Source organism: Monodon monoceros, unplaced genomic scaffold (genome assembly GCF_005190385.1).
Source record: "Monodon monoceros isolate NGI ecotype Baffin Bay Population unplaced genomic scaffold, NGI_Narwhal_1 Super_Scaffold_2, whole genome shotgun sequence".
Classification (NCBI taxonomy): Eukaryota; Metazoa; Chordata; class Mammalia; order Artiodactyla; family Monodontidae; genus Monodon; species Monodon monoceros.
The window spans coordinates 9,859,822-9,877,776 of NW_021703776.1; the positions used below are offsets into that span (position 1 = coordinate 9,859,822).

General features: G+C 43.5%; 1 protein-coding gene across 1 annotated transcript in view; it reads right to left on the reverse strand.

The window, feature by feature from the left end:
- The window catches only part of HECW1 (HECT, C2 and WW domain containing E3 ubiquitin protein ligase 1), a 482,761-nt gene that overhangs the window by 103,989 nt on the left and 360,817 nt on the right, over positions 1-17,955 (reverse strand). The window contains exons 7-11 of the mRNA XM_029234115.1: positions 17,661-17,803; positions 14,557-14,657; positions 11,635-12,918; positions 6,638-6,739; positions 1,572-1,722 (exon numbers count right to left, since the gene is read on the reverse strand). Of these exons, the coding sequence (XP_029089948.1) occupies positions 1,572-1,722; positions 6,638-6,739; positions 11,635-12,918; positions 14,557-14,657; positions 17,661-17,803 (1,781 nt within the window). The remainder of the gene's footprint in view (positions 1-1,571; positions 1,723-6,637; positions 6,740-11,634; positions 12,919-14,556; positions 14,658-17,660; positions 17,804-17,955) is intronic.

A 17,955-nucleotide genomic window follows, 5' to 3' on the forward strand; every position in this document is an offset into this window, starting at 1 on the left:
CGCTGCGCCACCAGGGAAGCCCTGGCCTCATTTTTATATTATACAACCTGAACATCGTGAACGAACTTCCAAGGATTTTTATGTCACAGGTCAAGGTATTTACTTCTGCTTCTGGTTTACTGTTTTGTTTTAGTGTTCAAACTACACCTCTGTAGATATAGACTGATGCTGCTCTCCATGTTTCTTAGTCTGGTAAATTATTTCAGCTTACCTGTCTGGCAAGACAGACCCTGAGGCTATTTCTGCCTATGGCATCTGAACACAGTCTCTATGTAAAATGAGCTTGCTGTGTCCTTTGCATTTTTAGTTGTAGGAGTCTTGTTGCAATCACCATGAAAGGACACTCCCATGGATTTTGGTGCATTTATATTTAATATGTTCTTCCTTTTAATATACTTTCTTTCTGTGGGAATGACTAGAGAAGTACACTGCCAATAGAAACCCGTTATGATTCTTATTAATGACTTAATGGAAAAATGGAAAGCAAATGTCTTCCAAATGCTCAAGCAATAAAAGAACCCCTGGTGATTTTCACCTAAAGCATCCTTCTCTCTCTACAACAACAGTAAGCAGAAGTTCAATGTTTTGTTTCTGTGCAATTTTAATAGGATTGAATTGTCTACTTTTTTTTTTTCTGGAGGCTACAGTTAACTTTCAAAAGTTATTTGTTATCAATAGCTGTGTCCCCCAAACCCAGTTAGTTATTCTTTTTAGTCCCTCTCCACCTTTTTCCTTTATTTTACACTAGCAAGACGTCATGTGGATACAAACGAAGTTGGGCCTGCAGTCTGCATTCCTGGCTACTAAAAGTATCCAAAAGCCACTGCCCTGGTCTTAAAGAAGCAAGATATTGGGTATGATGCTCGTACTAGCTTATGGCATGGGAGAGGTGCTGTTTAGGGTTTCATTTGCATGTTGAAAACAAAATGACATCTTTACATACTTACTAAAAACTAGTAAGGGGTCTAGTTTTTAGACAAAACAATTCTCAAAAAGTATCTTTAAATGTTTCTCTTTCTATGATGAAAGCTTTTTAAGAATGTATATTTCTGAGTATATAGCAATTATGGGACCAGGGTAGGCATGAATACAGGGATTTATGAGGCAGCTTTTTCTCCAGGCAGCTTTTAGTATTCTGTTGAACCTATCCTTGGAATGTTTTCAAACTGTTTGGGTTCTGGACCTGTTTGAGAATCTTATGACAGATAGGTATGAGTCTGGTAGATAAATGTGCATCCATGTATAATTTTGCATATAGTTTCTGGATGGTTCCTGGAACACTGACACCCTCAGTGAATACCTGGGTGGGGGTGGTCCATGGGCCCTTGGCTAAGAACACCTGTGTTCGAGCCTGGGCCGTCAAGAGGATTCCCCATCTTTAAATGACACTTAGGCTTAGCTTGTCTCCTCACCAAATTTTAAATCTAGCTTTCCAGGTACTAACTATGAATGGGTTAATTACTTTGCAGTTTCCTCATACAATCTGAGCAGGAAAGTATAAAAGGGGGTTTCTTTAGCTGCCCTTCTCCTTTCACTGCTTTATAGGGGCTCACCGCATGCTGATCACCCACCGCCTGTTGAGTTGCTCCATCTGCTGGATGGACCCGGATCTCCGCATCCCGTCGGGGGTGGCTGCTGATGTGGGACGCTGCCAGGTGGTCGTGCGGTTCACGTGGTCCACATAAAAGACCCGCCCGTGGCTGTCAATGCGAGCTTCCCAGTCTAGTGCATGACGAAAAGGCAAAAAGAAAAATCAAGGACAAACTACGGATCCATGTGAAACAGACACCACTTCCAGGTCTTTTGCAGTTAGAACTCACCACTGGTGACTTGCTGAAGACCAAGCACTGCCCAGAGCACCTGGGTGGCCTCTGAGGCATTGGCATGGAGTTGGCATTCCAGGAAAGAGCCCATGGGACTCAGATTCTCCGTTGGGCCATTTTAAACAGTAACTGGGGTTACTCAAGTATGACCTGTGTTAAAATTCTAACAATTTCTAAAGAGAAAATGGAATGTTTATTTCCTTCTTTAAAAATTTCCATCTTGTCAATTTTCTTGGCTACTCAAATGACAGCTGGAAGACTGGAAATGTCCTCCGGTGACAGCTGACACTCTAATGCTGGAAGGATCCTTTCTCTGCTAAATCTGATGGAGGATGGCTGCTCAGAAGGGAATAATGGCCCTCATATTAAAACCAGGCTTGACTACAGTTCTAAAATGCACTGTAAGTGCGTGCTTCATATAACCTCTATCTAATCTTAGCAGCCTTAAGTGATTGCCATTCCTCTTGAGAGGAAGAATGGACACATTCAATACTTAAGAGTTGTGAATTCACAGTGTATGTTCAACCCACCTGTGGCTGCCAAATATCTCTGGACCAAAACAAAACCAATCACGACTATTAACTAGCTTTGAAGTATCTCTTTGTTGATAAATAACTATCCCAAAGAGTAGAGGGAGCCCAAGATAAAGCTAAATTCCTTTACTTCTCAAATTTAAGCAACAGCAACAAACTAAAAGGTGGAAGCATAGATGATACAGTCCATGATAAATGTAGGAGCTGGGCTGGGGTGATAGGATGAAAAAGTCCTCAAAACTGAGAGAGCTGGAAGTCATACGTACACACCTGAGCTAAAAAAAGATGAGCAATGTCTGCTGTACAGAGATGTGCAAAGCTTTTAGGTTCCACATGTAAAACTGTGGTGGGAATAACAGCTTCATGATAAAGTTATGCTGAAAACTACGTTAGACTAAAGAAGAAAAAGCAAAAATGACTGCAAATGAGGAAAACCATTCAGGCTTTTAAGTGAGAAAAGCCATAGCTTTTGGGAGTAGGTCAGATATTTAACAATTCTATTGAAAAAGCATCATTCAGGTAATGACATAGCAACTCCCAATTGTTTTTAAAATGAAAAACTCAATATATTTGGTATAGTTATGGTTTGATATGTGTGTGGTTCAAGCTGTTTGAGAACATTATGGCTTATGTCTGACAGTTACCTGAGGGATTGCCAAACAATGTCCAAGGAAAACTAAAAATACCAGAAAACACCAAATTCAACTTATAAGACAAATTGAAGAAAAAAAAAGTGGTCCGATTGTATAAATATATTCTAGAAGGTGGTGATTAAAGTTGACTACTAGATGATCCAGTTGTCAACTGTTAGCTGTAAATGTTAATCAGCTCATTGATGAAATTGTATATTTGTGTAACTACTAGGTAATTAATCTCGAGCCAAACATTAAAAAATTTCAGTGATTTCCAAACTAGCAGCAACTGGGTATTTTTTTTTTTTCTTGAACCCAACATGACTGTCATCCAACAAAGAATGAGCGTTAATCTTTGAAGAGTATCGTGTTACTCAATTCAGTTGAACAAACTCCTCCTTGTACTATGAACTAGAGACCATGCCAGGTCCTGAGGACACATTGCTGACTAACACACATCCCTGCCCTCCAGGTGCCCACAGTAAAGGAAGGATTCCTTCAAAGACAAGCCTCCAGTCTCATAGATTCTCCAAGGAAAATAACTCAAGTATGGTGCAGCGATAATAATAATTTCTGAGTTTCAATATTTCCAAGCCACTCACGGAAAAGAATGGCAAGCCAGACAGTTAGACCCTCTTGTCAATACATTAACTACCTGGAAGGCAGAGTGCTAATTAAACTCTTATAAATAATCAGAAAATAATAGCTAAGCGCAACTAGAGATTATAAGTGTGTTTTCTGGGTTGCTTTGTAAAGAATTTGCTTTCACGTACTGTATAAACAGTATCGCATAAAGAAAACATGTTCCGAATGGAACTTCAGGCCTCAGCACGTCCGATGCACTTGGCCCTGTGATGACAAAACAGACTCCTGAAAATGATACCTTTACGGATGACCTTGGGACAGTTAGAGTCATTCATGTGTGTCCATTCATCTGTGGTTGGGGAGCCTTGTCAGATATTAAACTATATATTTTCCATGAAGTCTAAGAACAACGTAGAGCCTAATAATGAATCCTATTTTAATTATTATACCAAGAAAAAGCCTGTAAATTTGTACTTTTACATTAACAAGTGCAACACCACGTTTGTAGTTTAGACCTTTATCTTGAACTTCAGTTGCATCTCACTGTCTTCTCGACACTGATACCTGGATGACATCTCAAATATAACACGATCAAAACCAAGCTTCAGCTCATTCCCACCCAAACCTGCTCTATCTGCAGCCTTCTCTTCCTTTCTCAGTTAAAGGAAGCTCCATCCTTCCAGGTTAAAACTCTTGAGGTCATTCTTGACCCTTCTCTGTATCTCACGCACCACATCCAATCTTTCAGCAAATCTACCCACATAATATCTGGCCAGAATCTGACCACTTCTCACCACGTCCTCTGCTCCCCGCCAGCTCAAGCCACCACTGTTTCTCACCTGCAAGAACCTTATGTTGGGTCTCAGGCTTCTATTTTTCCTCCTCAAAATGTGATGCCAACACAGAAAACCTTTTAAGACCTAAGTTAGGAAATGTCATGTCTCTGCTCAAAAACCTACAACGTTCCCCTTTCATCCACAGTAAAAGCCAAAACCCTTAAGTGGTCTACAAGGCCCTAGGGGATCTGGGCCCCCGATAGACGGAACTCTTCGTCTGCTGCTTCCTCGCTCCCAAATCTGCTCCATCCAGACACGCTGACCTTCTTGCTGTTTCTCAAACCCACCAGGCAGGCCGCTCTGTTTGCTCAGAAAGCTCTTCTTCCCCAATACTTGGGTGGGTAACCCTCTTACCACTTCTAAGTCTAGCTTCTAATGTTGCCTTATCAGCAAAGTGTACCCAACCACCCTATTTAAAATGGCAAACCAGCCACCACCACATGCTCCAGATTCCCCTTACCCTGCTCTGCTTTGGTTTTTCCACAGCACTTAAGACCATCTAATGTGCTGCACTATTTCTTCATTTATTCTTTTTGTTGTTTATTATCTGTCTCTACCAGCCTAGACTGTAAGCTCCTTGAGGGCAGGGATCTTTGCCTTTTTTGCTTGCATAGAGTAAGCATTCAATAAATACTTATTCAATGAATAACTATCTGATGAAGTCATCCATGTACGATGTGAGATTAAGAAAATTCAGTTGTTAGCTTCACTACCAACTTTTCTAATATTTTTCAGTGTCACATGGACAGAAAATTGAAACCTATCTGGAAGAAATTTGTTTCATTATCAAAAGCAGCTTATATAAGCAATTCTTTAAAACAGAATATATTATATTCAATTATCTATAATATCTGTATGTATAACTAGTTATTACTCTTACACGGATTGAGGGTCAATTCACGTACACACCCACTGATAGGTTTTTTTGTTGCGGGGGAAATGTTCCTTTCTTGGAGAGAACGTGCTACAGGTATTTTTCTAAGTAGGAAGTACCTCTAGTGACACTGAAATTTTACTATTCATTTATGGAATATCCATGAATCAATGTATAAAGAAAGAAATCAGGGATCAAAAGTTAAAGAACATAATGTTTGTCTTGGTCTCTCCAAACAAATGTGGTACTCCTTTAAGATATTCTACTAATTATTAAAGACACTGTTTATCGCTGATAAACTACAATTGAATAGAAGAATGGTGTAAATGTAAAATATATCACATTGCCAAGAATAGATGAATTAAGGAATAAACCTTTCTTCTTTCAAAACTGTAACGGCTTAATGTAAGCACAGGCAAAAGAATGGAAAGAAACAGATTCTTTGCATCCTGGAAAGATCTTGCAGTTGTAAAATTTATCAAATTTTAAAGGTTATCTTTGCTTGAAAAATGAGCTCAAGCCAAAACAGGGATGTTCTAGAATTCATGAACATATCTGATGCTAAGTGAATATTTAATGTCTGGGGTGTCACTTCCTTCTTACAAATGTTACATATAAGGGAATATTACAAGGGTAAATTACACTGGAATGATATCTAGAGACTATCTAGTCCAAATCTAGCATTTAGCAGATGAGAAAATTAAAGCTTTACTTTACAACTAAGAAAACTGAGTCACTGAGATTGATTTTCCCAAGTTCAAATGACCAGTTAGGTAATTATTAATTACACATTACAGTTACCAGGAGAATGTGCTATTGAATTCTATCCCTAAAGATGATATTTTTCCTGGAAACCTCTAAGAACTACAGAAAAAATTTGAGGCTGTCACCTATTGGTGCAAATTAGAGTAAGGAAAATACAAGTTCATGGGTCCTGATGAGTTGAAATGTTTTATTACGTGGAGATGCTTGAACCATAAAAGGTGCCATGGAGAATAATAGGATTATTCCATCTCGAACTGCAAACTTTTAAATATAATATAGTAAAATTTGCGAATTAAGGGTCATGAACAGTTTGCAACGCCTAGTCAAGTCTTGTAAAGAAATGCTCTCCATTTCAGAAGTTGAAGGGTGCTGAAAATACTGGGTTTTCTCATTAAGATCACATCCTGAAACCATACGACAAAAAACCAACCAACCAACCAATTTCTATGGTAGGAGCCATATTGGTTTTCGATCACAGTGTGAGGTATGGAGTGGAGGAAGAGCTTGGATGTTTATATACAAAGTTCATACCGACCTGCTTACACTTGATGGGAAGTTATGAACATAGATTTTCAAAACTAAAGCTTACTTGGTGGAAGAGGCTCATCGATTGTTGGGTAGTGATGATGTTCAGGCCTCAAGGAAGGAAGCTGGCTTACTGGCTGGGAATTATGGAGTATAGGACATTCACCTACGGACAAGATAGTCGAGACATTCAGATTCATTCATTGCCATGGCAACGTCAGCAAAAAAGCACGACTGTAAAACAAACTACTGCAAGAAAAAACCCCAAAGAGCGGGCAATTGGGGAGATTGGGATTGACATATATACGCTAATATGTATAAAATGGATAACTAATAAGAACCTGCTGTATAAAAAAATAAATAAAATTCAAAAAAAAAAAAAGTAGGCAATTGATTTTTTTCTTTGTCAGTTTGCTACATACGGGGTCATTCATGAGCCAGTGAATAGAGGGAACTATATTTTTTAAGAAACTCAAAAAAAACCAGCCAAACACTCCATGGCTGTGATCTGTACCGCAACAGACCAATAGGTAGGACTGGGGTCTGATTCTGTAACCACCTGGATTTTCTTGAGGGCAAGGGACACAAAAGAAAATGAGCAGAGCCTGAGTTTAGCCCAGGAAAAGAAACAGGCCTTTTGGAGGGAAGGGCAGCATTTATAAGGTCTCATAAAAGTTCAAGGGGTCTGCTGCACGTCCGGAGCCTGTGCTCCGCAACAGGAGAGGCCACAACAGTGAGAGGCCCGCGTATCGCAAGAAAAAAAAAAAAAAAAGTTCAAGGGGTCTGTGCAAAATGACAGCTCCTTGTTTGGATAGGTTTCATCGGAGGGCTACCCAGAGGCCGTCTTTCAGAGATTTTGTGTTTGGAATGAAACTCTTAGCTGGTGCCTTTCTGAGATGGGGTTAAGGAACTAGTGGGCCAGGAAGGTAATTTCTTGTAGTAGGAAAGCTAGGGGCTGGGGTACAGAGCCAAGGAGCTATGGCATCTTGTGACTGGTCCAGATTATTCTGAGGAAGAATCTGATAAGCCAGAGTGTTCTGGAAGAAGACAAGAGACGAAGGAAGTAGATAAGAGGCGGGAAGACCGAGACAGGAAAACTTGAAACACAGAAGTGGGATAGACGGAAGAAGAAAGACAGACATGGAGAAATTTTAGAAATAAACATATCCACAGAATGCACACCCTCAATTATAACAGACACAGCTAATAGTACTCTCAGGCAGACTCATGATGAACTGAACAATGTTGTACAATGCAGTTCCTATTTCATGATGTCCTCAGGTCCTGGTAACACTGCCTGTAGACTGGCCATGTGGATGGAAGGCCTACAGCACCAGCTGTTTGGGTCACATAATCAGAGGTAATTGCTCTTGATCTCTGGGGAGCTAGAAGGGCCCAGGCCACGAGACAGCTCTCAGCCTGGTAACCCCCCACTAACACCGCCCTGGATTTCTCACAGTAGCCCCTGTTGCCCAGAGGACAAAGGTCAGGCCTTTTCCTTCCTCTGCCCTCCATGGCTCATGCAAATACCAAGTGTTCCGTTATTCCTTGGGCCGAAAAGAGAGAAACTATTGAAAAACAGTGGTTAAGATCTTCGTGGGATCTCAAATTTCAAAAATACTCCCCAGAATGTCCATACATGGAAAGGATGCTTATTTCTTCTCACTCTAGATCCACAGAACTGATTTAAAACATAAAGAAATTAGCTAGGAAGGAAGTTAGGTGGATTTAATTTAGCCATTTAATTCCTAGAGCTAACTGGAAAACAAAAACAGGGATGTATTCAGGAACAAAGGGTCCTTTTAAATGTTAAATATGTAACATTTCTTGTGCAAACTCTGGTGTGTGACTGAAATTCTTGGGGTCCCTGGAGACTAAGGACAGTCAAGGAAGGTGTCCCTCATGCCAGCACATAGCTCCTTGCAAACTGACTCCTGTCTCAAAGCTGGGCTCTGAATTTAGTGGATACCACACTCATGTTTGTCTTTATATATGCTTAATGTCAGAAACTAAAAAAAACAATGGTACAGTTGTTATGTCACCAGCTGCCGCATTTTTAATTTAGTTTCTTAACAAAAAAGAACAACAACAAACTTACCTCATTATAATTAATTCAACCAGTCAGGTTAATTACTCCTCCAAGCTAGTGGAAACATAATATTGTTGCTTGCCGGAGTTAATGGAGGTGACCCCACCTGCCTGTGAACCCCAAGCAAACGCAATGATGTGACTGATGCATCTCAGCCAACGGAATGAAGGGAGCGCACAGAGGAAGCAAGCAATCCTGTTCCGTCAAAGGCCGCGGCTCCACACCATCCCCTTCGCCTCAAACACAAAGCAAGTGTCAGACCTGCTAGACCTTCTGAGAAGGAAACTTATTCTAATTTAAAAGGGAGTCTCGCTGCTCATCTCCCTGGCGGAACCCTCACTCCGTGAGGGGCTGAGCGCTTCATATGAATCACCTCATTGAATCTTTCCGATAACCCCTTAGGGTACGTTCTACATTTGCACCCATTTTACACGTGAGGCTTGGAGCAGTTAGGTAACTTGGCTAAGGTGTCATGGCTGGGAAGTGGGGGGGACTGAATATAAACCCAGGGGAGCCTGATGGCAGGGCTGAGCTCATAATCATATTATGTTACTTTTTTCATTTGATCGGCAGGTTTTAAAAAACCATTTTATGTTGAGATTGGAAAGAAAAGGTTTTTATGGAGGGAAAAGCAGCAAAAAGTAGATAAAGAAGACATCCCCCACAAACTGCTACAGACTCGTCTGCGTGGGCATGTATATAGTACATCTACCTTGGCTAACCTTGGGCAAGAATTTGCAATCTTCAAAGTCACAGTGAGGGGGCAGCAGAGACTCTTACGGGAGAAGAGAGCACGCATGCATATAATCAGGCATATGTGCTTTCCTTGAGCAGGTGCTCTTGGAAACATGGTGGTCAGCCGGGGACAGATCTGCCATGCCGATCCCATTAGCCCCGGGGACGCACTACCAAGGGAGAGAAGAACTGGCTGGAGAATGTCACATGCCAAGGTATGCACAGCTTTCATGAGATCAACAGTCCTTCCCAGGAATCCTCATGTTGCCCTTGGTAACCACCACAGTGAAGCATGTAGGTGCTTCTTAACTTTTTCCGAGTTTACAATCTGCAAAAAATTCAGGAAGCTAGAAATTTCTTTACAAACACAGACTTCCACTATGGCCCTGAAACACTTTCCTGTCCTTTCAGTTAAGGGGATGGCTTCCCCCTGCTGGACTGTTAGGCCCTCAAAGGCACGAGCAGTGTCTTTTTTGTTGTTGTTGTTAAACGTGCTTTTATATCAATGTATACTGAGTCAATTTTCAATTACCCATGTGTGGACTGTCTCCCAACATGGCGGTCAAAGTATACCCATTGGCTACAACGGGTTGACAAACTCCGAATCCAGCCTTGTTTTTATACGGCTCTGGGCTAAGAATGGTTATTACACTTCTAAAGGTAAAACTGTTTTTAAAAATACCCCTTGGGTGAGAAGAGTTTTTTGATTTTGCCTCTTGACCTACAAAGCCTAGAAGTTTTACTATCTGGCCCTTTACAGAAAAAATTTGCTGAACTTTGGTCTGAACATTGCTGGCAGCTCCGAGTTATGCCGTTGTGGGGGTGTATCCCCCAAACTCCTTGTAATATACTTATTTGTAATTCTATTGTAATTATTGAGTTCCTTCCACACAGATCTACTGCTGAACCATCTTCCTGTGTCCAGCACAAAGCATCTGGCTCAGAACGAAGAAGGGACTCAGAACAACCTTGTTAAAGAAAGGAATTGTCCACGCCATTCTCACACTCACGGGTGCCTTTCCATATTGTATGTCACTATGGTTTTCCTCCCTGTGTCTCTTTATTACCAATTTCCTTGGGCTTCTCCTTATCCTATGTGCCACTTGCCCTCACCCCTTCTTTCTCTAAAATGTAGAATTGGGCATTGTTAAGTACTTAAAATTATTTCTTTTAAGCTCGCGTTAGTTCCTGTAAAAGTTTGTAGGTGCCAGGCATTCGTTTAGGTGCTGAGAATTCAAACGTAAAGAAGCTATAACTCTGGCCCTTGACGAGCTTGTAGTCTAGAGACAAGTCCAACGCATTTTGTCTGGAGGCTAATTTAAACAAATGAGAACAGCAAAATAGCAGAATCTATATTTTTCTCTTTTAAAACAACTGAATTGTTTCCTATTATTATGTGACTTTTAAATGACTTCCCTTGATGTCACTGTCACTTGATTGGAAGGTGGTTCCCAATTCTGGATAAGGAAATGCAAATTAAATTTATATATGATTCCACAGGCATGACTAAGAAGGAAGGTCTTTGGTGAAGACACAGAATACATTTTGACACTCAAGGGGGCACCTACTGGATTAGAATCTTACTTGAGACAAAGCGATTTACACATTCATGTTATTCTTCCCTTCCATTAGCCAAAATAGCCCCCAGACCCCCAAAACAACACAAAACAAAACCAACAATAACAGAATCGAGGAGACAGAAATCATGACACATACACGTAGGCTATACACATCCATTTGTACACAGGTTAGCTAAACTCTAAAACAGGTAATCTCAATGTTCTTCCAGTTACATTAACTTACTGCTCATCTTCAGTAAGTTCTGGGGATCAGCAGATGCTGATACATTACCCACCTAATGTTGATGATCATTTCCTGCTTATATCACTTGATACTAACCTCGATGCTCTGGTTGTTGTCAAGACTAGAGGGTAATATGTACCCTATAACCAGTGATTAGTCAAAACCAAGATGCACACGTACAAGTACACGCTCACATCCAACTAGGTGTAATTCTTGATGTGTATCTGGGCAGCGGTGGGGTGTCAGCTACCCACAGTCTGGAATACTGACATACACATACACACATGCACACATGTACGTACAGGACAGGCACACAGCTGCTGCAACAACCTCATTTGGGACTGACCCTCTCCCTCTTGTTTTGAAACCATGTTGGCGAGACCTGCGTCCCCCTGGTGATCCTATTTTCTCTCTGATCGGGTGTGAGGTCTAACCTTCTCTCCGACTGCTCGGCCCTGCCACGGGGGACTCCAGACCTTCCACGGTTCTGGCCACGCTCCCGGTGGCGGCAGCCGACTCGTCTTGCCACCCGGCGCCTTTCGCCGACTCCGGCTCCAGCTCCGGGCTCTGCACCGAGTCGGGCACCGACTCGAAGGCGCTGTTCTCCTCCTCCTCGTCGTCATCCTGGGAGGAGAAGACGGTGCTCTCGGAGATCTTGGCGCTGTCCACGGAGGAGAAGCGGGTGTGGCTGGCGAACCTGCTGCCGTTGTAGCAGGAGGGGCTGTAGCAGGAGGCGCTGTAGCACGAGCTGCTGTAGCACGAGCTGCTGTAGCACGACGTGCTGTAGCACGAGGGGCTGCAGCAGGATGCGTCGCAGCCCTCGCAGCTGTGGTCCCCGCCCTGCCGCGGGCTGGAGTCGCTCTCGCTCCCCGTGCTGGGGAGCGTGTCGCCACCTGGGACAGAGCCGTTGGCCAAGCCCGAGTGGCCCGGGGGCGCCGTGCCTGGAGTGGCCCCCTCGGGGGCCTCTCCATCCTCTTCCGGGGGAGGCGGCTCGGCGGCGACCATGTCCACCTCGCTGAGCGCCTCCTTCTCCGAGGCATCCTTGAGGGTGGCCTCCTCCTCCGCGCCATCGTCGTCTGCGCTGCCGCCCTGCGCGGAGGGCAGGCTGTGCAGCAGCGTGTGGAGGCGGATGTAGTGGGTCCGAGGCGTCTCGGGCTCCCCGCAGGCGGACGCGATCACCGTCTCCAGCTCGGACACAGGCAGGGAGCACGGCCTGCTCTTCCTCTTCACCGAAGCCCGCAGCTGCAGCCAGTCCTCCTCCTGCCCGCCAGCCCGGCTCTCTGTCGCCGCCTCCTGGGCCACTGGCTCCCCGGGGCTGCCCGGGGCTCGACCGTCCTCCAGCAGCCCGGGTAGGGCCGCCTCCTCACCCAAGTCCAGCCGCTCGGCCAGTTCTTCCGCGCTCAGGGCGGGCTCCGTGTCCTCTGGCCAGGGGGCCAGAAGCTCCCCAGCCGCCTCAGGCCTCACACAGACCGTGCCATCATCTCCTGCCTCCGTGGTACCTGCGGCGGCCTCAACCGGATTGGCAAGCTCCAGGCTCTCGTTCCCTGCAGGGCCCACCGCGCTGCCCTGGCTCAGCTGCTCTGGCCCTGAGGTCCCCGAGGGCTCTGGTGCATTAGTGCAAGGGGGCTCCCCACGGCTGCTTGCCACCAGGCTATTCATGGGGCTGTCCTGGATTTCTGCAGACTCAGGTTCGGTACTCAGGGAAATCTCCTCATCATCTACAGACAAGAAGAAAATGTCACTGTAGTGTTAGCCTGCTCCGGGGGACTGAGCCGTCCTAGGGATTTCTGCCTTAGGATATCGGATGTAGGGGTTGATGAGGGTTTCCCATTGGCCAAAGCTCTGCTAAAAATACTGCCAAGAATGAGTTCTCCTTATGTTAAGGACTACTTGCAGTCATGATATATTTGAGAATTCTGTTTCAAGGAACTTCATTTTTTGGTTAAAATACCCAAAGCCTAGCATTACCCCAGTTCTAGGCACATAAATGTTTGCTACGTGGAAGACCTCAGAGATGGGGGGGGCACGGTTTATAGTTCCTTGCTGGCTCCAGGCAGGACTAATTATATTGGTTCAGAGTGTTTACTATGGCTGGGTCCCCCAGGGTGGCAGAATGGGGTTCTTAGGTGACCAGAGAGAAGGAAAGGCCAATGATGGGAGCAACCACAGTCATTCAGTGGCTCAGACTGGAAGGTTTCCAACATATGGAGGTTACTGCAGTGGAAGATAAACCAGGTCTCCATACCAAGCACCCATTCAAGGAGTAGCAAGCATGGTTTACCTCTACCTTCCCCCAGTTGCTCTATTGCATCCCTGCCAGATAGGAATTCCCATTTCAAGCCCTAGTGCTATTCACTCATCCAAGAAAAGCAATCTCTCTGGTGCACTGTAAAGCTGTCCTTACTGAAGGAAGAGTCAGTTTTATTCTCAGAATGTAGAAAATGCTGGATTTGAAAGGACGAAACAGTCAAGTGTTTTCTTACAATCTGCTTTGTATATTGGGCACAGAAAAGTGTAACTTTTGTTTGATGAGCGGGCAGTGATAAACTTCAGACCCTGAATTCTCAGAAGCTATATTAGCTTTAATGGCAACCTATAAATGTGGCCCAGGAGGACCAGACAATTCTCAGTGTGATCTACACTGACGAGGGGGCTTGTAGGAGAAAAGCAAGAGGGGAATTAAGAGGCATCTCATCATTCTTATTTGGAGATATGTTTTGGCCTGAAAAACTGAACACGGGATGATTCTCAAGTTTTCTGTCCAACTTATAGTTTCCATTTTTCCTGCGATATTGTAAAAATCCACTGGGTAATCACAGTTCAACACTATGACATGTATCACATTCATTCACTCACTCATGTATGTAATGATTCAATATCCGTTGAGCAAGTCCTATGTGGATGCTGGGAGTAAAATGATAAATTAGACATGGCTCCATACCCACGTTGGCCTCTTTGTCAATTCCCACTCGAGTGCCTAACCCTCTACCTTTGGATCACCGAATGAAGAGGAGCCTCTCAATCAAGGGGACAACAGCGACTTCCCTGGTGGTGCAGTGGTTAGGACTCTGTGCTTCCACTGCAGGGGGCCCGGGTTTGATCCCTGGTCGGGGAACTAAGATCCCACGAGCCATGTGATGTGGCCAAAAAATAAAAATAAAAAACATAAAAAGGGGGACAGCAACCTGGCTTCCAGAACAGATCACTGGCTTCTAGGCCTCAAATGGAGAAGATGGATAGAGAACCATAAAACCTAGGACATGTCTGGAGAGAACAATGGTTATTGTATTTTGGGGAAAGGAACCATGCCATGACACTCGGCTAGGACAACACATGAAAGTACATGCTGAAAATACCTGGGTGGATGGAGGAAGTGATCTCAAATCGGAATTGCAGCTGTCCACTCACATGATCTGTTGGCAGCCTGCGGCCAAGTGTGTAGCTGACCACCCTGTCCCTAGAAGGAAATAAGCACAGATCTGGTCAATACCTGTCCTCCTAAAGACCATGCAGTGTGCTTTCTGTGTCAGTGGGCGAAGCAGCCAAGCCCAGGGAGGCCCTGCTATTAGGAGGTGGTGATCTGCTCGGGTACATATGAGATGGTCCTAAGGGAACGATGGGAAAGTACACCTGCTCAACAGCGATGAAAACCTTCAAGAAAATCCTTATCGAATACTCCTAAGCAGGGATCAGGGAACTACAGCCCACGGGCCAAATCTGGCCCATCACTTGTTTTCATAAGGCCATGAGCTTTTTACATTTTTAAATAGTTGGAAAAAAAGCAAAGGAAGAGGAGTATTTTGTGACATGTGAAAATGATACGAAATTCAAATTTCAGTTTCCATAAATAAAAGTTTTATTAGAACGCAACCTTGCTTATTATTAAGTTTACTTCTTGTCTGGGCTGACTTCATGCTACAATGGCAGAGCTGAATAGTTGGGACAGAAACCATATGGCTTATACAGCCTGAAACATTTACTATCTGGCTCCTTATAGAAAGTTTGCCAACCTGTGTTCTAGAGAAAAAAAAGAAAACAAGAAAAGATATGGATATCCTTTGCTTGCTTTTCCTGTGCAGGGTGATGTTTTCCAGATATGCCCTTAATAATAGACAGGGTCAGCAGCAGATGCGTGTCTTGCGATATCTATCTATCTATCTATATCTAATATCTATGGAAGGATGCCGTCCTGGTTACCAGGGACCCTGTGGAGTGGTTCAGAAAGGGACCTGCTGCAGAACGGAGCACAGCGAGGCTTGTGGGCTGGGTCCACTGGCCCATGACCTCTGATTATGCCAACTCCAGGGTCCCACAGAGAGACTCTGAAACTCCACCCTGGACTCTGGCACCATTCCCTCTTCCGACTCAAGGCAATTTTTAATTACTAGGAAGACAATTATCCAGGGAGAAATCGACCTGAAACTTTGCTATTATAGTTTCATCAACAATGCAGCTTCAGCAGAGCACATGGTCCCCTACCTTCGCCTAAATAGGAAGCGGGATTACCTTGGGATATTCAGAAATGAACAAATCCACTCTATCCAATAATAACAAAGACATATTCCCAAACCAGTTGTTACTTAGATAATTCTGTATTCACTCCATTTATTCATTTGTGACATTCAAATAAAAAGATAAGTCACTGGCTGGTAGTGTTTTAATGTTTCTTCCTAGAAAGCACCAGCATTATGAAACAACGTATATCCCAGTGATCCACTGACTTCGTATTTCTATTTGGGAAGCCCTGGTTTCATGCTTGGAGTTTCTAGGAAGCCCACTGAATAAAGCATTATATGCAGGGAAAATAGAATGAGCTACAATACTGACATAGGCCTTGGTCAATATTATGAGGTAGGTCTACTAGGACCATAAGAGATCCTGAACCCCAAACCTCGCCGGAATCAGAGGAGGCCTAAAGACCATCAGACAGTGAGACAAAAATTAAATCGATCACGCTTTGCATTTGTATTCCACGTTTTTCTTTCCTTTGCTTTCCACTCACTTTATCAACAAATATTTTTTGAGCCTCTCCCATGTCAAAAGTGCTTCCGGTGATACACAGCAGGTAGTGCATACCGCTGCCTTTAGATAGCTTACATCCAGCTGGGGGCATGAGGCAGGACCACTACATAAAGGGCTCAAGGCAGTGGTGATATTTCCAATGTGAGGCTGAGGCAGGCATGGGTAGAGGACTTGAGGGAGGCAGACAGCCAGGCAGAGAGCTGCGGGCTGCGATGTTACAGGCCAAGGGATTGAGGGAGCTTTCTGAGCTTTATTTTAGAATTTTTTTTTTTTTTGGCCGCACAGCATGGCATGGGGGGGGTCTTAGTTCCCTGACCAGGGATGGAACCCACATCCTCTACAGTGGAAGCGCGGAGTCCTAACCACTGGACTGCCCGGGAAGTCCCATGAGCTGCCTTTATTTTAAAAGGCATACAGTTTGCTATTTTAAAAATGAACAGTTTGGAATCATTTAGTCCCTATGTGCCACAGACAGCTTTACGTTCTTTAGGTATATTTTTGTTTGTTTGAGTGGAAAATGCAAACACCTTGTTTGACACACGACTGTAGCTTCGTAAATGTCAACTCCCTTTGGCTTGAGAATTAACACGTGTCTATGTGCACACAGCTGCACACACGCTATCAGGTTCTGATTACATGTCCTTATGATAACTGTGAGTGATTCCAAAGTCCTTCTGAAAATCCAAAGAGCTTTAAATTAAGACCCTTGGAAATTCTGCATAATTTTCCTCATTCCTTTGATATCATTCTAAGTATTGCATTGAGGCATATCTATGACCAGAGAGTTAGTGTTTTCAAACATAGTTGCCATTACCTATGGAAATACATATTATGTACAAGGATTTTATCTGGTCAGAGTTTAATGAGAACCCTGAATGGACACGAATGTAGAAGATACAAAACACAGAAACATATTCTCATATACAACTGAACTATGCAAGCAACATAATTGTGGTTGCACCATAAGGATTCACGCTTTTAAAATTTCATACATATTATCTAGCATTTTCTATAAATACTAGTGTTTTCTAAGGCACTCTGGTCTAGTAACCCAGCATTTCATCTTGTTATGGAAATGTCACAAATGATTAAATCCTACACACAAGACAGGCATATGAATGAAATGTTATCCTTTGTAGTAAAACAAATTTTAATTTCTATCTGTACAGAAAAAATGCTGCATTAAGGGCTTCTTTCACTATAGTGTCTTAGGAATTTTTACTCACTTGCATAAGTAACCAGTGGTACGCAAACTAGGGGAAAGAGAAGGGTCTGTTTAATTAAATGTTGTAGCTCAACAACATAATTAATGGGAGAAGCCAAGGAAATGCAGCACCACCTTTTCAGTTCAAGTCTCTATGAGACTGTATTGTTGCCTCCCTTGGGCCTGGCCTGCTGGCTGTTGCCTAGTGATACTGAGCTCTTGGTCAAGGTTTACCCTATGGCATGTCTTTCCAGGAGTCTCTGAACGGGCATCGACAGCTTTCCCAAGAAGCGCTTGATGATGGGGCGGCTCTTGGCAAACTTGTCCTTCACCTCAATTTCCAGCACATCAGTGGGCAAGGACACAAAGCTGAATTGCTGCAATGAAAAAACATGTGGTATCAAATAATTGCAAGGTGAGAGAGCTGGTCAGTCCCCAGTCCATCTGCTTTGAATGATGTCATTGTCAAACACCCCAGCAGCAATATCTCTATCTATCTATCTATCTATCTATCTGTCTATCTCAACCT